This window comes from Dreissena polymorpha, chromosome 7, assembly GCF_020536995.1.
Source record: "Dreissena polymorpha isolate Duluth1 chromosome 7, UMN_Dpol_1.0, whole genome shotgun sequence".
Classification (NCBI taxonomy): domain Eukaryota; kingdom Metazoa; phylum Mollusca; class Bivalvia; order Myida; family Dreissenidae; genus Dreissena; species Dreissena polymorpha.
The window spans coordinates 4,647,537-4,668,232 of NC_068361.1; the positions used below are offsets into that span (position 1 = coordinate 4,647,537).

Below are 20,696 nucleotides of genomic sequence, written 5' to 3' on the forward strand. Positions count from 1 at the left end.
GGCTGTGAACTGTTTCACCCAAAGTTGGTCATGTTTTAACAATTGGCTGGTTCCTCCACCTCAGGTCATTGTTAAGTGTTTAAAGAAAATGGAGCACGATGAATGTGTCGGTACTTTAGTTGTTCCCGAGTGGGAATCCGCAGCTTTCTGGCCTTTGATTACAGATGGGAAGGGTGGATATAGCAAAAATGTTAAAGATGTGTACATCTTACCACAAACTGGTGTAATAAACCCAGGTAGAGGAAATAACGGGTTGTTTGGTAATGAGCATTTGCCATTTAGAATGTTAGCCTTGAGATTTGATTGGCGAACTAAGTAAATCAGAAGTTTAACGAGTAATTAAATAGAATCTGTGTAGGATTTTCATGTTTGCATATTGTTTGCAGATGTTGGTTTAAAGGCTACTTTAAAGAGGAAGTTCGATGAAGCAGGCGAGTATGTGGACGATCAGGACAACGTTATTACACGTATGGCGGGACATTTGTTGGACTCTAGAGCGGAAACAACAGTTTCTAAATATTCTTACCAGGTGAAATTATTCAAAACATTTTGTGCCGATAAACAATTTTCAACTCTACCGGCGCATGCTATTCACGTTGCTTTGTATTTGTCAAATTTAATTGACGCCGGAAAATCGGACAGCGTTGTTTCTGCAGCGTTCTATGGTATTAAGTGGTATCACAACATTAACGATTTACAAGATCCTACAGACAATCAAATAGTGAAGTCCATGTTAGAGTGTGCAAAACGCGTCAACTCTAGACCCGTCACAAAGAAGGACATCGTTGATACAAAATCACTAATAAGTTTGTGTGACATGTTTTCAGATTCGAACGATGTAATTGTTCTTCGAGATTTATCCATGATATTATTGTCATACGCAGGTTTTTTAAGATTCGACGAAGTCAGTAGTCTAAGATGCTGCGATGTTTCGTTTTTTGATGATCATATTAAGCTTTTCATTAGAAAGAGTAAAACTGATATTTATAGGAAAGGGAGAGAAATCGTTATTTCAAAAGGGGAAACGTCTGCTTGTCCTGTGTCAATGTTGCTTAGGTATTTTGACAGTGCGTTTTTGTCTATTAAGTCCGAAATGTATGTATTTAGACCAGCATGTAGGTCAGGTCAACGATGTTTTTTGTTATCTAAAGATAAGAAATTAAGTTACACACGGGCTAAAGAGTGTATTGTTTCCAAATTAAAAATTGTTGCACCCCTTGCAAACTTTGGCCTACATTCTTTGAGAGCAAGCGGAGCCACTGCGGCGGCTAACGCAGAGGGTGTGTCTGAGAGATGTTTGAAGCGACATGGTCGATGGAAGTCTGATAGGGCTAAAGATGGGTACATTGATGATTCTCTAGACAAAAAGCTTTTTATCACTAGACAATTGAAATTATAATTGATTTGCGGTTCGAATTTAAAACCTTACTAACCTTTGTTTTTGTTCTATCGCAAGCCTTGCCCAATGCAAAACGTGTTGTGTTTTGTGCTTAGTTGTGTGAAGACTTTTCAGTTCTGTGCGTTACGGAGTATAGCACAGAACGTATGTCTAAACATAACGCACCGCACAAAACAGTGCGGTTCGTTCATGCGTGTGGTTGTCACGTGAGTGATGGTCACTCAGGTGGACATAGGCGGGAATATGCACGGGGTGTGCATTGTTTGGTCAGTTCTACGCTAGACTTCGATCAGTAAACTTTTACTTTTTTAAATTCGAACCGCATTAGTAGTAAATTGGCTCAAATGACATGTTATGTTTGTGTTACATAATGTTTAGTTACATGTTAATATTGGATGTTTTCAGGTACAGTTTTCCAGAGTTATTTTACATTGGGCTTCTGATGAATTTTTATCTCTGGTTTTTAACCTGGCCTTGAAAACACCAATTAAGGACACAATACTAGAAGTGATGTATAAAAAGTGATAGTTATACTTTGTGATATAACTTATAGATCGAAAATTGTCCTGTCATGTTTGTACTACGATTGTACTTGATTGTTATATGATACGAATATGTAATATTCGTGGACGTGTGTTGTCAATGTCAATAAACTGATCGCAAGCCTTGCCCAATGCAAAACGTGTTGTGTTTTGTGCTTAGTTGTGTGAAGACTAAGTTTTACGTGTGTTGACTTAAATGTTATTAAGTTGAATAATACAAAGTCAAACACGCGACAACAATGTTAGGTTTCAGTTTAAGTTGTCGTAAAAAAATCGTAAATGAACACAAAACACACAGGCATTTATAAAATTACAACTAAACTTTGAAGAATACTGTTAATTATATAAATAACATTTATATTGGCAAACCCATACAGGGGACACTATGAGCAAGGACCGAGACGATGAACGCTTTCCAGAAATAAATCAATTTACAATTCAATAGTAATTTTAATTGAAATGCATCTAAATATAGAAATGAATGAGGTGAGACATATGAAAATTTTAAAGATAATTAACAAATAGAAATTGTTAAACCGAAATTTTCAACCATAAACTGATTAACTGCAGGCGAAGGGATGAACATAAATCAACTATGTATGTCACAGAATTATTTTGGTTGTTGACAACTTTACGTTAGAAAGCAAAACATTGCATTAAAAACAAAGCGTGCAGGTGGCTAAGAAATTCAAAACAAGATTAGAGAAACGATAGTGTGTTGCTGCTGTTCGTTTTCTATAAACGACAGCGAATATTATTTAGTGGTGTCTTTAAAGAAAAATATAAGTTACTGGATCATCATACTATCACACTTTAATTATAGAAAATAAATCAAACATCTTATAATTGTCATTTAACTAATACAGGTAGTTCGGCGATTAGCAATTTTTACTTCTATACGATTTGTTGGACAATGACATTAAAATGTGAAATCAGATGACATTTATTGTAAGATATATCACCTGCTTAAAATATTCGAGTTATATATAGTACATATCAAAGCTTCTAACGTTATCTAGCTTGAATTTATTTTTAAATTGAATATAATATTTATTGCTTTTTATGCTTCTTATTATTTTATATTTAGAAATAAAAACAGAACAGAGTCTGTTCATACACGTCAGTTTTTCGAAATATCAATTACATCAAATAATAATGTTATATCAAAAAATGATGTTGGCTCCGATGATACTGTTGGTTTATACAGTTGTCTTCATTGGCTGTTTTCTAATCAAAAGATGACATGACAAACATGAGTGATTAGGTGTTTGCGAAGACCATTGTTATTGCAAAACAGGAAGTCGTGAGGTATCTATTGCATGTTTATCAAATTACACCGATACTTCTAGCTTGAATACATTTGCCGTCATTGGCTGTTTACGAACCGAGTAGTAAAGACGACTAGACAAACATGAGTGAAGAGTTGTTCGATCGGACAATTGTTATCGTTGGAAAAACTGGAAATGGAAAGAGTGCAACAGCAAACACCCTACTTGGGCGCACTCATTTTGCATCACAAAGGGGAGCGAGCCTTGTCACACAAAATATTGATAGTGCTGTTTGCGAAAGGCAAGTTGATAATTGTCGCTTGCATTTGAGAGTGATTGACACTCCAGGCGTGTTTGATTGCGAAAATGTGTCACAAAGAGCTTTGGAAATATTGAAAGTAGTTCATCAGAGGCCGCACATCTTCTTTCTCGTCATAAACGATGGCCGCTTTACCGATGAAGAAAAATTAACTGTTGATATGTTGAAAATAATATTTGGCGACAATAGTGTAGAACATATGATTGTAGTTGTCACACATGGTGATAGTTTTAATAACGATGCGGACTTTCAAAAGTTTTTGGATAACGTGAATGTGAAAACACTGGTAATCTCGTGCGGAAACCGAGTACTAAGGTTTGAAAATTCAACGCAAACGTTTAATTTGGACAACTTTCGCCTTTTCATGAGAGCTCTACACTCAGAATATGTACATCAAAATCGGGAAATTCACAGAGTTATCGAGAAGTATTCGAGAGAAAATCATGATGACAAAAATGTCGCTCATCAGCTTAAAGAACTGGAAATACGACTGAAGCAGCGACCTCCTGAGAGGAAATTCTGGAAAACTAGTGTTTTCGGTGGGGTTGTAGCGGTTGCAATCCTGTTAGCAGGTTATGTGGTTCTAGTGAAGGTGTTTCGCCGTCAGCCTAGAATCGCGCGGATCTGGGCCCGTATTCACCAACCGATTCTTAGACTTAAGAATAAAGAATAGACTTAGAACCAAGAAAAATGTGTTCCGTGTTTGAATATATACAGGCCTCCACTGGTGATTATGAACATTTTGTTCTGTATAAAGAATAATATAGATAGAGATGTTAACTGCAGAGTTCGACTCAAAATTAAAGAAATTCTTGAATGTTCTAATTTAAAGAATTTTCTTTATTCTTAGACTTAAGTCTAAGAATTGTTTGGTGAATACGGGCCCTAGTTAGGACTGTTGTTGATGGTTAGATTGAAGTCGGAAAACCAAACAGCATATTTGACAAATATTATTGCATTTTACAGCATAAAACATTGTTGTTCGTAACTGAAACTGAATTAATTGAACCGGCGAATTATACTTTATATTACCAATATTTCAGCTTTTATTGTGAGTGTGTACATGATGTGTTTGGATCTTGTTCATAGCTATGTGTGTTGCATGAACGTTATTTCTTAATTATTTCTATATTTAGTTTGTATGACACGGACATGTATGCTTATTTAAACGTGTTTAATTTAAAACTGTCAACAAGACTAACCGCAAGTGGCGCAGCTACATGTAAGGTTTGTACATTTGTGTCCCTACAAACCTTTGTACACTTTTTTTTTGTTTTACAAATCACTGTATACATAAATATAGGGTATAACCCGTTTGTTTCCATTAAAAATCCATAAACACTCAAAATCAATGAACATTTCTTACAGTATTAAATAAACTTAGGTTTACACATAACAAATTACCGTTCCGTATGGCAATTGGCATTATTTCAACGCTAGATGTTGTCTGGTAACACATTTAACGCGATACAAAATGCTTGTTTTTATTGTTTAATTTGTGGCACTATATTCCATGTAAATTTCCTTAGACGATATCCGAACATTAACGTGCAAACGCGAGATTGGCTTCGAGCAGCTTCGGAAGCACGACGTAGTTCTCATGAATACGTCTTTTTTTCCACGCTTCCCGAAGCAAGTCGCTCGGTTGCTCGTTAATGTTCGGATATCGTCGCGGGAAAACTCACACGGAATATAGTGTGGCACAAAATTAAAGAGGATCATTTTGAATCTCGTTTAATACATGTTACCATTCCACATCTAGCGTGGAAATGTTTTCTATTGCTACAGGGAACACTGTTTTGTTTTGGGTTAACTTTATTTTACGAAATACTTTGCAAATATTCGTTGATGTTGAGAAATATCATATTGTACGTAATTTTGTATTCAGTTTTAACTGGACTAGCTAATGAATTTCCTGTATTGGAAAATGTCATTTAATAGTTTTACAAACAAATGAATACTATTTTAGAAGTCTGAACGTATAACAATTGCAAAAAGAAATTGGACCTATGGAAGCGCAAGCCAATGCGTTTCAACTGCGCCGAGCATGATTTAATGTTTATCGACAAATAATCAATCCTTTTTTAGTACTACACTTATTTTCCAAATTATCGAATAAAATTAATAAGTTTTTTAAAAAGTTATTTGTCGCAAGGTATTCGTAATACGTTATTTATGCAGTAAACATCTTATTTCTATTATTATCATAACATTTAAAGCTCGTGTAATAACTAAACGTCCGGATTTAATTATTATCAAATATATACTTACATAAAAAATAATTGAATTTAGCATTATTATTTTAATGTTTCTTGTCCCTTTATATCTGCAGGGAAACAAATGGTCATGCTCGAGTTTTTGAAAAGTGTACCTTATTTTGTTTATAATTATGCAATTGTATATACTCTTACAAGCAGAATGTATCGGTAACTACTATTGGTGATGGATATTGCTATTGCTTGATAATGACAATGATTGTAATGCTCGGTATATGCAAAGTGATGAATATATATAATTACACGAAATCGCAATGTTTTTTTTTTTGGAAGAGATGAGCTTTTGTATTAAACCCTTGCTAAACCACCGAGTTGACATACTGCTCGGTCGTCTAGAACGAGAGCGCCGATGGCGTTGAAAGCCTATTTTCAAGTTACAGCAAATTTGCTGCTGAAGTAAATATTAAGGGATCGGACAATTGACTGAATGAGAGCACCGATGTCGTTGAAAGTCTGAGGCTGATATGGGTGGTATATTTCAAAAGGATGCATTTTATTTATTATAAGACATAAGTTTTTTAAACCTATATTTGTCATTGATTGTAAATTATGATGGAAGTTTTAAATTTTGATTTTGTGTTGGTTTTTCCTGAAAATGTGTTTTAAGCATTAAAAACTGGTAAGAGAACAAGTAATGTTCAGTAAACTTTAGTTTCAGTACATTTTAAAGCAATTTAATATTGAATCAATGTATATTTTGCTACAATTTTTAGTTTCAAAAAATAGAATAACCATTTAAAATCTAACTATTAGCAGAGATTCAAAAATCAGCATTTCAATTTCCAGCAAATGTTACCTCTTCCCATTTTCTCATTCTTCTGTGTTGTTTTAATTGGCCATTTAACTTTGCAGAAGCATAGTTAAATAGCACAAGGTAATTAATCAAGGCATCATCATTTAACAGTTTTAAGAAGTTTAATGGCTCCTGCCTCTTCATTTCAACGTTCCACTTTGTACGACCTGTCAATGGGGGACTCCTATGTTCACCAATTCTATACATCAAATTGATTTAAATATGTCAGTTCTAGCTCAAAGTAAATCATTTTAATGTCAATAAACACATCTCTATTACTTTCAAACTCTACTACATCAAATCCATAGAAAGGCAGGTCAGAATCCATGTCAGAATAATCAGAAAACATTCATCTTACTCCGCAATTTTTCCTACACATTTTCAAAGAATGAAAGTGTTTTTTGCCCGTCTTCCTGTTGAGCATATGTACAATTATATTTGTATAATTAACCAATGAAATTTTACATAGCCATAAACCAGGGCCGAATGAATTCAGTTATGTAAAGATTTGACCTCTCCTAGAAGTAAACAAAGGAAATTGAAAGTAGGTGTGAGGTCACTATCAACAAGAACAGAATTGTTTGACGAACGAAATTTGTTTTAGATTCTAAGAACGTTTTTTCATGTAAAACGGTCTTAGAAAAATTCACTAAAAACGATGTAAGCAATATTCTTTGAAGAACAGGTTAGAAAAAAGTTTCTATATGAAAAATTGCAAGAATTACCAAATACTATATTAAATGTCTATTTCGTCTGGTCAAAATCTGGTAAGGCACCAAAAACGGCCAACCATTCTTTCCTAGTGATTTTGACCCTATTTGCGTTGCAAATAGGCTACAAACTACAGTTCATCACACAATTTGACCATCAGCTTAAAGGCCGCGATGGACCATTGTCCAACTGAGTATCTTAGCATCTGTGTACTGAATGGTCTGAGCAATTGTGTTCAACGATATGTGCCGTCAGCCGTAAACAACCGCTTGGAAGTTACACGTTTCATAACGAGATGCCCATAAACACTGTCAATTAAAAAAAGTACTGTACATTGTCACTATTAAGTGTTTTGCCAAAATTAAGGATTCAAGTACTATGTCATAATGTTTGTATATTCAAAAGTATCTTTATATTACACACATGTTCTATATTTGTTTCTTTTTACGATCTTTCATACATTCAAATAAAACTTAGACAACAACAGTTCATATACTAGACAATATTTTGGTCGATAATATCTAAACGATGTTTTTGTGGGGAAAATCAAACACATACAAATATTGATGACGTGTCTGGATATCCTTACGACGAGAAGCAAAAATCCAAAACAAATCGTGAACCCGATTATGAATCAAATGGCAAATAAAATGATCCAAACACTTCAGAAAGAAGTGAAAATATAATTCTAGCAATTGTGTTATAACAAACTGACGTGTTATTAAGTTTCAACACAAAGTAATGTTACTTATTAAAACGAAACAGCATTCCTATTAAGTATAACATAACCGCTGATTTAGTCAGTTTTCGATGTCGACATACTACATAATACATAATACATCCAAGCGAGTTTCATACTTTGTGAATGGAACACCATTGTCGCATACTATGGAATTTTGAAACTGAAACTTCGCCAACCCATTGAAAACGTGTACTGATGTGTAAAGCTATGTTGCTTTCGAAAAGAAAGTAATAATAAGAATATGTTTAAGTCAAAGACACTTTTGCGTGAACGGTCTTGAACTAATCAGCATGAGACCATGTTATGAAAGAAATAATTTGGAAAAGTTCAGAGTACCAAAATATTATACTAATCTGATTATTGTTCCCTATATTCAATGAGTTAGATCTGCATTTACTATCAGAAAAAACAAAAGAGTAATGTGATGTCGATGGTTTTTCATAACCTACTGGTTGATGGGGCACTATAAGCAATTGTAGTGGTTAAGCTGTAGTGGTAGTGGTTTGTAGAAGAAAGTACTTACGTTTTGAGATCAGAAGTGGTAGATGTGGTGCTGATGTTGATATAATAATAACTTAAAGCTAGTCGATGTATAAATCGTTCAGAGTAAAGATGACAAGACTCTTATCTGAAGCAGACGAACGCAGTGCTCTCGGATACCATACTCCGCGAAGAGATATGCCTTATCCATTCTAGGAAAGTAACAACTGAGAGAAGTTTTCTTGGACAAGTAGCATGAGATAAAACACTGTTGTAGAATTCCGGGTTTTCCCACGTAAATGTTCACAGATGTCGAGCTGATACAGGGTTGGCTAGAGAGAAGTGTCCCCCACGTTTAAGTTACCTCAACGGTTATATTTCAGGTACATTTTAAGGTATTTGGACATTATGTTTTACTGTGTTCTAAAACAAAATAAAAATAATAAAAGCATCATTCATATCTGGTATTTGTCCTGCAATAAATACGTCTTTAATATATTCACTTAGTACTGAAACAAACACACATTTTCTTTTTTTACAGTTGGCCATCATCAAAAAGACTTTTTAACGTCTCGCAATTTGTCTGAGTTAACTCCTTTACTTTAATATTGCAAATCTAATTCTCTTAGATTTTCAAGTTTGCCGATTATTACAATCATTTTAGTTTAATTAACGCTTAACGTTACATGTTTATTCAATTCATTGTAAATATGAAAAAAATATGTAAATTATGCAACTTTTGTCAAATAAACACTTATTTCATATGAATCATTTGATAAATTTTACATTTTCATTTCAACAGTTTAATAAACAATACAAATGTTTCGATTCATATCATTAATAAAGGGCGTTTTGGTAGAAATGTGTTTGGTTCTCCATAATTTTCGTCACTACATAGTTAACCAAATCTTCGAATTATGTTTGGAGGATACGATGGCGATTGCCATATTTTATATAATGCGTGGTGTTCAAGCTATGCAAATCTCCATTCGCACATCTGCCTTCTAAAAACCTTATTGCATCAACTTACTTAGTTAGTTATATATACCATGGGCTTTTCTTGTTGAAGTGAAATTGTGAAAGGAGATCTTTTTAAAATAATATTCTCAATGATCAGTTCAAGTAATTCCCTGGGGGAAATATATCATATTCCATGTTTTAAGTTTGCAATTAAATTTAACCGTGCAGTTTCCTTGACACGGTTGAGCAAAACAAATGCATTTGTTAATAAGTATACAAAACCTACCAAACCTTAATACGAAAATCAACATTGTTGTATTGTGTATTGTGTAAAATAGGCTCGTCTTGTTGATTACGACTTGCTGAAAACGATTTGGAAATAAAGTTGCAATAGAAACACATAATAAAGAAATTTATTTGGAAATTAAAACAAAAACCGGGCAGTTTTTGAAACTATACAACTCATTATTTGGTTGCTGTGATTATTTTTAAGTACCCAAATGTTGATGTTTAAATTAAAAAGCTGATTTATATGTATCAAAAGCAGACTATATGTTTTATTTAATTCGAAGATGAAGACCCGATGAGTAATTGTATGGCATTGCATGATTAATAGTTAAGTTTGTTCATTGACAGTTATTTAGAAAATTACATTATCGACATGTTTTCATCATTTTTTACATTGATTTGAAAAAGAAATAAGAACCTTGGTTCCTTACATTTACATTTTTTCTAACATATTCAACATTCATCAGCACAAAAGCTACAAATTGTACAGGAAAGTATATGGATTGAGGTATTTATTGTTTAGTGTAGCATATGTCTGATTATTATACCTCACTTTTATTCATAATGCTAAACTCCCATATGCCATCGTGGCATAGAAATACTGTCGCCCGCTCAAAAAATACTGTCGCCCGCTACCTAAGCAATCACGTGCGGAAAAGAAAAAATCATACTGTACCATTCGCGCATGCGCAGTACGCAGTTTTGCATTTCTGTTGTAAACAGACGACCAAATCTGTCAATCATTGCTGAAATTATTGAATATAAAAATTGTTCATGTTTGAATAGTTTTTTCGGTATAATAAAATAATCCCGAGGTGGACATTTTTTACCTCAAGTTGACAAATTTACTGTCAGACATGTAATATTTATATAATATATCACTTTTTGATGTGACTATTCATTTCGGAAATGTCAAGGCACCTATTTTCTGATTAAGTGATAGTTCCATGTGTTTAAGTAGAATATAATACACTCTAGAGAAACATAGAGAAACATATTTTTGCTATCTATCAATCTTATGATTCTTTTGCAAGACAGTATGTATCAACGGATAGCATAATTGTTTGTTAACAAGAAATGTTCAGTCATCACTTCTTTCACTATGTTATCCCATTGTAATGCAGAAAACTAGTATTATTATGCTGTTTCATACAAATGAGGGTATTTCATATGTTATAACTAAATCAATATTTGTATTCATTTTATTTTAGTGTTTTGTTTTTTGATTCAGCTTGACACGTGTACACAGCGCTAAGATTTGGCAATGCTTTGTACTACACTAGTTACCGTTCCCAAGTTACACTAGGATGCTTAATCAATTACGACAAACTTTTATTCTACTCTAGGACTGTTGTTCGATACAATTCGAGCGCCTCCATAGGCGACGCGTAATTGATCGTTGTATTTCACTGAGATTTCCGGCTTACGATACTATATGATGCACGTTCGTACGATATGTTACGCTGACATTCGCCCCATTTCGGCCTGTTAACATATTGAAATAATAATTGTCACTGACATCTTAAGTTTGACACATTTGACACAATCGGCTTGTTTCGAAATATCCTACGATTTGATCTCTATTCGACGCGATAAAGAGGATCGGGTTGCCCAAAGTATTACGTTATTGTACACTGCGTTCCGTAACTACGCGATACGACTATGGTTGCATAATTTAATCCATTGTTTAGACGATGAGAGCCACGACTTAATCGTGAATATTGTGTTCATTTTTTCTAAAGATCACGTGATCATGAAAGAACGTGCCGTTGCTTCTTGCATTCAATTTAATACTATCGCCGAAATTTGGAAGTACGATTAGATAAGATTCGTCGCGCTTCGCTTTGTAACATTTCCAATAAAATAACGACTTATATGTAATTGCATTTTAACAATTTATATATTGATATGTTTGATTTCATTTGAACCTGTTTGACACAAAATAACGTTAATGATTTACATTTTATTGAATATTTGAATCGGACTGAGTCACATTTAAATAATAATATAATTTAGATTACTTTCTGAAAATATGCCCAAATGTTAATCCAAAATGTTGGCAACGTTTGCGCACACCTTGACCCGCCCCTCTCACACATAGTATAAACATACAGCATTTTCGTCTACTAATAATCTTTTTTGTGAAAGAAGTTTGAAGATTCCATTTGATGTTTCGGTGTTGTCAACCAAGAATGGCATCCTGTACTCTTTTCAAAGCGACTCATAACGTTTCGACCAACTGCATATTTAGGCAACCAGACACGCTTCAAAACGTTACATATCTTCCTCTATGAGGGTCAGTAATTTATAAGTTTATGACACCGTGAAGTGTTTTTCACCACGAGATTTGTTTCAATTACGTCCATTGTGTCAAACCTTGCCGCAAAACAGGGATCACTTGATTTATACACACGTATAAGGTAAATAACTTACAAAATATCATTTTCCAAAACCGCAAAAATGAGGGTATAATTATTTAGTCTGTAATATCGTATAGTGGTCATCTAATTTGCGTGTTCAAATCATGTCAATAAGGTCAGTGGTCACATTATTAATTTTGACTCTTATATAGTAATTAACTTAAAAATTCTTCAATTAAACCACACACCCAACAGCTTTGGTATTTTGTATGTCACAACGGAAAGATGCCTTGTACACATTTGTTCAAATCATGCATCGGGGATAAACATTGGCCGCACTCTATGGGTTACATAATTTGTGTCGACTTCTATAGTTAATAGCTTCCCGAATCAAATTTTCTGAAACCGAAAGAGTCAGACATTTAATGTGTGTTGTGTACATCGTCTTCTGCTGCGTGTGTGTTTCATGTTGTTGTTTTTAAACTTCCCACGCGCTAGGGAAAACTTTATTAATGCAAACTAATGTAGTAAACAACTTAAATGCATATCTACTTTGAAATTTCTAGTGCCAGGGGTAGCGAGAACCATTAAGGGAGGCAACTTTTTACGTCACAAATGGGCAGTTAACAAAAAGTTGCACTTTATTAGCTCGCTTTACATGGGTCTGAATTACGTTCAAACGCTCTTTTCTGATTTGAATAATCAGTCCGAAATCATCCAATCAAGGACGTCTAGACACTAATCTTTCATAACATTCAATAGCATGCTTAATGCAAGAACATCGCAAACCAAAAATCGGAATATTTTTGCCGTGGATATAGACAGTGTTCCTGGCTGAAATCAATGAAATATCACTTTTAGATAATGTATGTATTGGTGTTCAACAAGACAGTTGTATAATATTTCTGAAAAAAATAAAGATTTTGATTGCAACTTGTGTCTGCTACAATTTTGAGAGTGGTTACTGAAATTACCGATCCTCCATTTTTATATAAAGATATATTCCACGGCAGAATAGCTTTCATATTTCAAGTTTATCAGCCTGTAAGTCATATATTTATCCAATAAGAATTAAATTTGGGGGAAACCACCGTGTTTTTCGGAAAACGCGACATTCTGTTTTTCGGACACTGACGGTCGGTCATTTCCGTTACAACTTCGACAATTCCACCAGACACGTTTTTTGTTACCATTCCTTTGTTTTCCGCGCATATTCTACCACGAAATTGGTCTGTATCGGCCACCCACTTATTTTAGAATTTATGGCACATATCTGATATAAATCGAATTATTTATTTTTATAAAGATACTTCCATAACATATTATTTTTGGCTACAAAATGTGAATTTCATGCGCATCTATGGTTAGAAAAATATTGGCAAAGATTACACAAGTAACATTAAATGCAAATAATTTTGAAAATATTTCCTTTTAATCAGTGGGTTTGTTTTATGAGTCAATAACAAAACCACTTTATGTATATTTTTAATTTGTAACACACATAAAATGTTTTTCGATAAAATGATGACATAACATATTTATTGTTTAATCAGTCTATGGGATTAAAATTAATTAACTTGTAATTCTTCCCCGATGGCTTTGATATTTGTAATGTTACATCAGATAGAGGTCCTGTGAAAGTTTGTTCAAATCATGTCTTTGTGGTAAAACACTGGAAAGTAATAAGGAGTGGCATGATTTAAATAAACATATAACGGATATGGCTTTAAAATCATATTCTCTGACGCCGCAAGGGTTAGCAGATTTTTCTGAATATTTGGTGCGTAGTCCTCAACTAAGTTTGTTTAAATCATACCCCTGTGTTGTAATTAGGTGAGCAATCGAGGACAATCAAGGCCGTCTTGTTTGTTAATGTAGCCATCGTAGCGTATACGTAAAGCATTGTATTTTGCTTTGTCAACCTTTGAATTGTTACTGGGTTTGTTTTTTGTTGTTGTTGTGTTGTTGTTTTTTGTTTGTTTTTGTATTTTTTGGTGTGTGTGTGGGGGGGGGGGGTAAACGCTGAAATTACATAAATGTTAAACTCACCAATATTTACCTGGTTCTGATCGTTCTGTTTGAATATATTTAAAACAAATTTTTGATGGTATTCATACCTTAGACGATGCTGTTGCAGCATCGTCAAAAATACTTTGCAATAATTTTTTCCGTACATGAAGCCAATTAAATATCGATTGTCGGTTGAAGCGTTCCTCTTTTAATATAAAGCCTAGTACCTAGCTTGAACTAAGATAAAACGCCTGGAACAAACCAAAATGTTGTCGAACGTGATGCGTAAGTTACAGTTTTACATAACGTTAAGTGCTATAAAAAGCAGCTAATGTGCAACGGGCGATCGGATAATGCTTAAAACGAGGGACCCGGATGTCATGTGTATTCTGGGCATTATAATCCAGTTTAGACTTCGAATAGATTTAATTTATGTTTTTTGTTTTGTAGATTATGCTTTACCACTATGTTACTCACAAATGTTAGCTTAACAAATCGATATAATTAAAGTTTAAAAGAAAAGGCACACTGTTATACTAAGGTTTAATTGAGTTTGTAACACGTTGTTACGTAGATAAATAAATTGTGAAGCTGTATCTTCTGACATACCATACTCATAAGTCAGCCGATAGTAACTGAATATAAGTGTTGGACTTATGTTTTAAAGTCAAATCAATAATTGCTAGAACAGAGTTTTAGTGACATGTTAAGGTGAAGTTAGATGTTAAGGTGTAACATCAATTCTGTATTGTATTAAAGTACATTTATATATATTATATTTATAACTTGAAACATTTATTAAGTTAAACTTTTAAAATCTAAACGGTTTCAATAAATAATTAAAATTACTTGTATCAAAATGGACTAAGGACTGGAATAATTGGTTTAAAACAGTGTTTTTATTATAAATATGAGTTCAAATGATGCATAAACTTTTGAATATTAATGAATACTATTGCTTTTAACAAAGTCTTTTGATACAGACTCTGGTCTGTAAAAAACAATTTATAAATGTTCATGTCAATCGGTGAGACCTTTAATATGTATGGGCCTATTTTAAAGTAGTAGTGGTTAACTATATTGCCTATCTGTTTGTTGTTGTGTTTTCTCTTATTTGTTGATTAATTCGACAGTTGTAGATTAAGTTAGAATTTATAATGAAAAACTAGCATTCAAAAGGCGGTTATAAGTGAATGAATTCTTCGTCCTTAATAACTTTTTTCACACAAATTAATGAGTGAAACTTCATTCATTTACTTCGGAAAAAAGGAACTTGGAAATCAATAAATACATCAAATTTGATATCCCTCTTCACTCCTTTAAGCAAAATTGTCAGTAAACTCAAAATAATCCACAGTATAACTGTAAAACATTTCCATGTTCACTTTAGTTGTTTCAGAAAATTAACGCTCACTTGAACTCTGTTTTATTTAACACATTTTTAAGATTGTAGTGAGTTATCATTAAATTTAATGTAATTAATCATTTGCACATTGTTTCTTAATAGTTTGCAACGTCAAGCTCTGCAAATATACGGAAACTTGCCACTCAGTCAATACAGATACAGTACACACACAAATTGATATCAACAAGTGCATAACCAATGGGACATTACTTGCAAGTGAATAATTACCAATTTCATGATAATACATGTAAAAGAAATATTACAACATAGTCCGACAAGAACCACTATTCTTATGACAATGTCATGTATATTAAGTATTTAACACATTCGTACAGATAACGTGTACTTGATTAACTAGACGTGCTAACTCATATATTATGAATGTTTACTTTAAGCGCATTAATTCAAAACATAGTCATACTCAAGGTTGTAAGTACAATGTATAAATTATCGGTCATTTAATGAGCGATAATTATAATTTTAACGTGTAAAATACTCTGATATGTTTTATTTTGAAGATACACCCCTGCCCCAAACTTATCCCTGGAAAACAAACCTGCTTAACACCCTGTTATTTGTTTTCTCGAAGCGACTTTTATCATATGAAAGGCAGTTGCCACTATCAGATTCTTTATCCGAAAATAATCGCACAAAAGATGCTTTGTGTTTTCACTTTTCGCGACTCGAAACGACTGACTCTTGACGGCTGTTTTCAGTTCAAACGTGACTTTCTGAGTAAAGTATTATAATACTGGACGTTGACCGTTATGGACAATGGACCATTATTCCAAAGTATAATAAAGAGTGATTTTCGTCAGGGGGATTCCACACTGACCATTTTCTGCAATTGACCGTTATTCTCAAGTGACCGTTAGGTCAGTTTTGACCGTATTTGTGATTCTATTTTGGTATGTAAGTTCGTGTTGCGCCGTATAAGTTTGACAAAGTTGTGACTTTTTTATGCATACAAGACTGATTAAAAGAGATTCCCCATGCTGAAAAGGCTAGAGATTGATTTGTTTGAAGAAGAATGTTATTTGTTGAATATTTTCAAAAAGGAATTAATTATATTATCACGTTTTAATTCAGGAGTAACATATTTGCTTATAAATATATTTTGAAGGAGACAAAGTTGTGTATCATACCGACATAATATACTGTGTTTTATTCAGTCAATAATAAGAAACATCAAACGAATCAAAGTATGGCTTTTTTTAATTAACAACGTATAACATTGTAGATAATATGTTGTTCATAGAACGAGTCCTGTGATTTCTTACACCTAGGCTTAATTTCATTTAGCCGATCAAATGACAGAGAAAGTAGCCATACGCAATTGTAGTTTTTAGTAATACGATTATAAAGCCTTTTGTGCGTCCTAGTTTCCAGTAAAAGGATCATATATATATAAATTGTGGTAAATAAATATGTCAATTTGTAGCGTGTGCAATACATTGAAAGACGAAATTCACGTTTATGTTAATGGGTCTGTTTAATTATCATAGACTACCGTCTTTAAATAACCTAATATTGGTGCGATACCGTTAATAAGATGTGTCTAAGTGTTGCTTAATTAACTAGTATGAGGCGATACGTTTTTGAGTTTACTCGCACATATTATAAGTTGTTTTTATACGTTTCACAAGGTTATACTGTGAATGTAAGTTTGAAGAGTCTGACGAAAACTGTTCCCGCGATCTTAATAAACTGTGTTATTTGCCCAATCGTCAGACATCATGCTTTTAAAACGAAATATACAAAAATTCTTATTTAACGATAACGTGTATATTTATTCATTCATTTATTAACTGAAATGACGTAAATTTATGTCGACGACATCATAAACGATATAATCGTAATGCAAATTTTGAATCACAAACTAAGTACACAATGGAATTGCTGAAGACGTTATATTACCGCGATAACAATAAAATATAAGTAATGGTTTTATTCCAGTTATCAGGTAGGTTAAGTGATATTCTAACACGGTACGCGACTTGTTTTCTATAGACAAAGACGGAAATCAAGTGTGAGTTATTCTGCAATAACTTTATGGGCGGAGCTTAATGTTTCGAAAATAGTTCCGAATAAATAAAGAAAATATTGCAGTAAAATGCACGTGCTAAAACCCGCTCTAAAAGAAATGTAATAAATGTAGCAGGTATATAAATGCAATGAAACAAAAAATTGTATATTTGGTGATAAGTGGCATAACCACGCATTCCAAGAATGTTATTTGTTAGGAAATGTAATTTAGAAAACATTTATAGCATGTCAGCTTTTCAGTAGCATCAATTAACGTGGCGTCTTTAGATTTCTACGATTGTTTTTTTTTTAATGAAAGTGACGTCATTTGCATAATATTTATGAATGAAAACGACGTCATATGTTTGTACAATTCAATGACGTCAATAAATAGTGAACTGTGTACTAAGAAGGGCGGAGTATTGAAAAATATAGTTCGCGTCCTAAAGCTTGAACTAAATCAATCAGAATCGTGTTAGAATCGAAATAATAATTCTGTGATGGTTTGTTGTCGAATAACCCACAGTAAGTTGTATAGATGCGTGTTATCAAATCACTCGTGTTTCGCACTCGTGATTTAATTCCTACGCATATATACTCCTTACTGTGGGTTATTCGACAACAAACCATGATAGAACAATATTATTTTCTAAATATCGTTTGCTATTGTTATGTTATATTGTTTTGAACCAAACGCTTATTTTTCAGGCATCTAGTGCATTACAAATCTGCAAATAACGAAGGCATGGAATTCTCTGTACCAAAGTATTCGCTAGACAGTTAAAAAAAGTTTAAAATTCGCAAACAAGGTGATAACGCTTTGGTAATTTGATTTCCAATATCCCTTTTTAACCAGACCTATTTATTAACTAAGTTGTTCAAATTTAAATCAGAAATATTTTATGACCTTTAACTTGAGTGGCGTGGTGGTATGATTATATTCCAACAGCATTTTGCATGTGTTAAGGAAACAGTAACTTCAAAAGTATTGAGCTGTTTGATAAAAAATGTTGGACTTTGTTAATCAGAGAACTGTTGCTCTCCTTGGACACGTAGGGACGGGAAAAAGTGCAACAGGAAATAATCTTTTTGGGCGCAATGAATTAAAACTAAGAAAAACCACGATGACAAGTTCAATAAGTAATATTGCGATAGGAAGGTGCATTAGACAAGTTTTTTATCATGAGTTGCAGCTGGAAATCGTTGACACGCCCCGACTGTTTCAGACTAGAAATGTAGCGGAGACAGCTTTGAAGATTATTGAAGCAATAGACGTGAAACCTAACGTTCTGGTGCTGGTTCTGAGATCAGAACATTTTACCGCCGACGACAAATACACGGCTGAAATGCTGTACATTAACTTGTTTGCCACATATTCAAACGCACGGTGATAGTTCTAACACATAGTGATGATGTTGCACATGACCAGCACTTGAATGCATCAATGAACAATTTCGATTTTGTCAGAGAGCTATTGGAACTATGTGGAAATATAGCAAGGATACTCGATAATGCCAAAACAGTGTTTGATTTGAATGAAGTTCTAAAAATCACTGAGGAGATTGCAAAGTCTGGACGGTTGGTCTATGATGTGTTTTGCAAACATAATTTGAAAATGATCTAAGAAATCTATCTTTAAAGCAACCCCGCTGATATAACCATTTCAACTCAGCTTCAAGAAATAAGCGAAGAACTTTGTATGAAATTTCCAGAAAGACAAATATCAGTTTATGGCGGTTCAAATAACCCATCAAAGATTCATGTACGACACAAAGCAGCAATCCATATTTTTACCAGAACATGGAGTGTACGATTGTTCTTGTCGGAAAAACTGGAAATGGAAAAAGTGAGACTGGAAGCATCCTTCTAGGCTGTGACAACTTTAATTCAATCTTAAGTTCAAAATGAGTTATTAATCGTATATCCAGCGCAACGTCTGACCGAATAGTAGGGGATTCCCGTACAATTATAGAAGTTATTGATACGCCAGGTTTGTTTTGATTGTGATGCAAATGTTGAGTAAATGGCGTTGAATATTCTGCAGGTTGTTGACCTGATGCCGAATGTCTTTGTGCTTTTACTGGATGCTGGTCGATTTACACAAGAAGAAAAATATACGGTTGATATACAGTGGATAATTTTTGCGAACAAGTCTTTATGCACACATTTATTGTTATAACATAAGGGAGTGAAATTAAAAAGGACGAGGATTTCACCAAGTATGTAAATTAACCCGGGCATGAACAAATCTAATTGACTTTTGTGGGGTCATGAGAATCGACAACAATATGATTAACCACGATTTTGAAACGTTGTTCATATTTGTCTACCAGATTACACACAATGGAAAGATGGTATACAAACATATAAATGCGCAATCACACGAACATGCTTTAAAAACTTATTTGAAGGCAATTATTAGTGGAAAAAGAACTGAATATCAGTTACAAGAAATAAGCAAAGACCTAGGGCGAGTGATTAAAACTGGACTGTTCCGCTGGTTGCTGGAGCGGTAGCTTCCATAACAGCTGGTTAAATTATGATACTAGGAGTAATCGGTAACGCCTCTGCTGCTTCCGCAACTGATGGTTTGCGAAGAGGAGTGTTTGCTGATGTAAGTGGCATGGTGTTGCAAGGTGCTTTCCTAGTTTGAATTGCAGTTTTCGATCTTGAGCGTTCTGTCAGGCCGTTGATTTTTCCAAGGAACGAGATTAAAATGCGGTTTGTTTGGACATCTCTACGTCATTGCGTCATGAAACATTGACATCACTTACAGTATTCTTTTATGAATAAAGGTCAAAGTTCAACATTGCCGGAACAACATGACTACATAACGTCAAAACTATTTATAAGTAATATATTAATATTTAAAATAATATAAACGTGTTTGTGTGTGTAAAACTAATTATTTATGCACCTAATATATATGTAATTTTCTCGTCTTTTGAAGGGTTTTAGGCAAAACAGTAATAGTTGTCTTAACCTAGTTGTGTTGTATCTATTTAGGTTCTCATTGCACGTGTAAGTGGTTTTGAGGGATTTATTAACCGTTATAATAAATAGAATCCTAACATTTGAATCAAATAAGAGTAGTAATCCTAAATGTCACTTAAGTTAG

At 33.6% G+C, this 20,696-nt stretch overlaps 1 protein-coding gene across 1 annotated transcript; it reads left to right on the top strand.

The window, feature by feature from the left end:
* Positions 1–315: 315 nt before the first annotated feature.
* Positions 316–2,080, top strand: LOC127837384 (uncharacterized). Its single transcript, XM_052364387.1, has one exon. It carries the CDS (start codon positions 470–472, stop codon positions 1,397–1,399), a length of 930 nt encoding a protein of 309 aa, XP_052220347.1. The 5' UTR covers positions 316–469; the 3' UTR covers positions 1,400–2,080.
* The last annotated feature ends 18,616 nt before the right edge of the window (positions 2,081–20,696 follow it).

Bases quoted from the DNA above. Each gene is read 5' to 3' on its own strand.
- LOC127837384 (XM_052364387.1), top strand. From the start codon at position 470: ATGGCGGGACATTTGTTGGACTCTAGAGCGGAAACAACAGTTTCTAAA.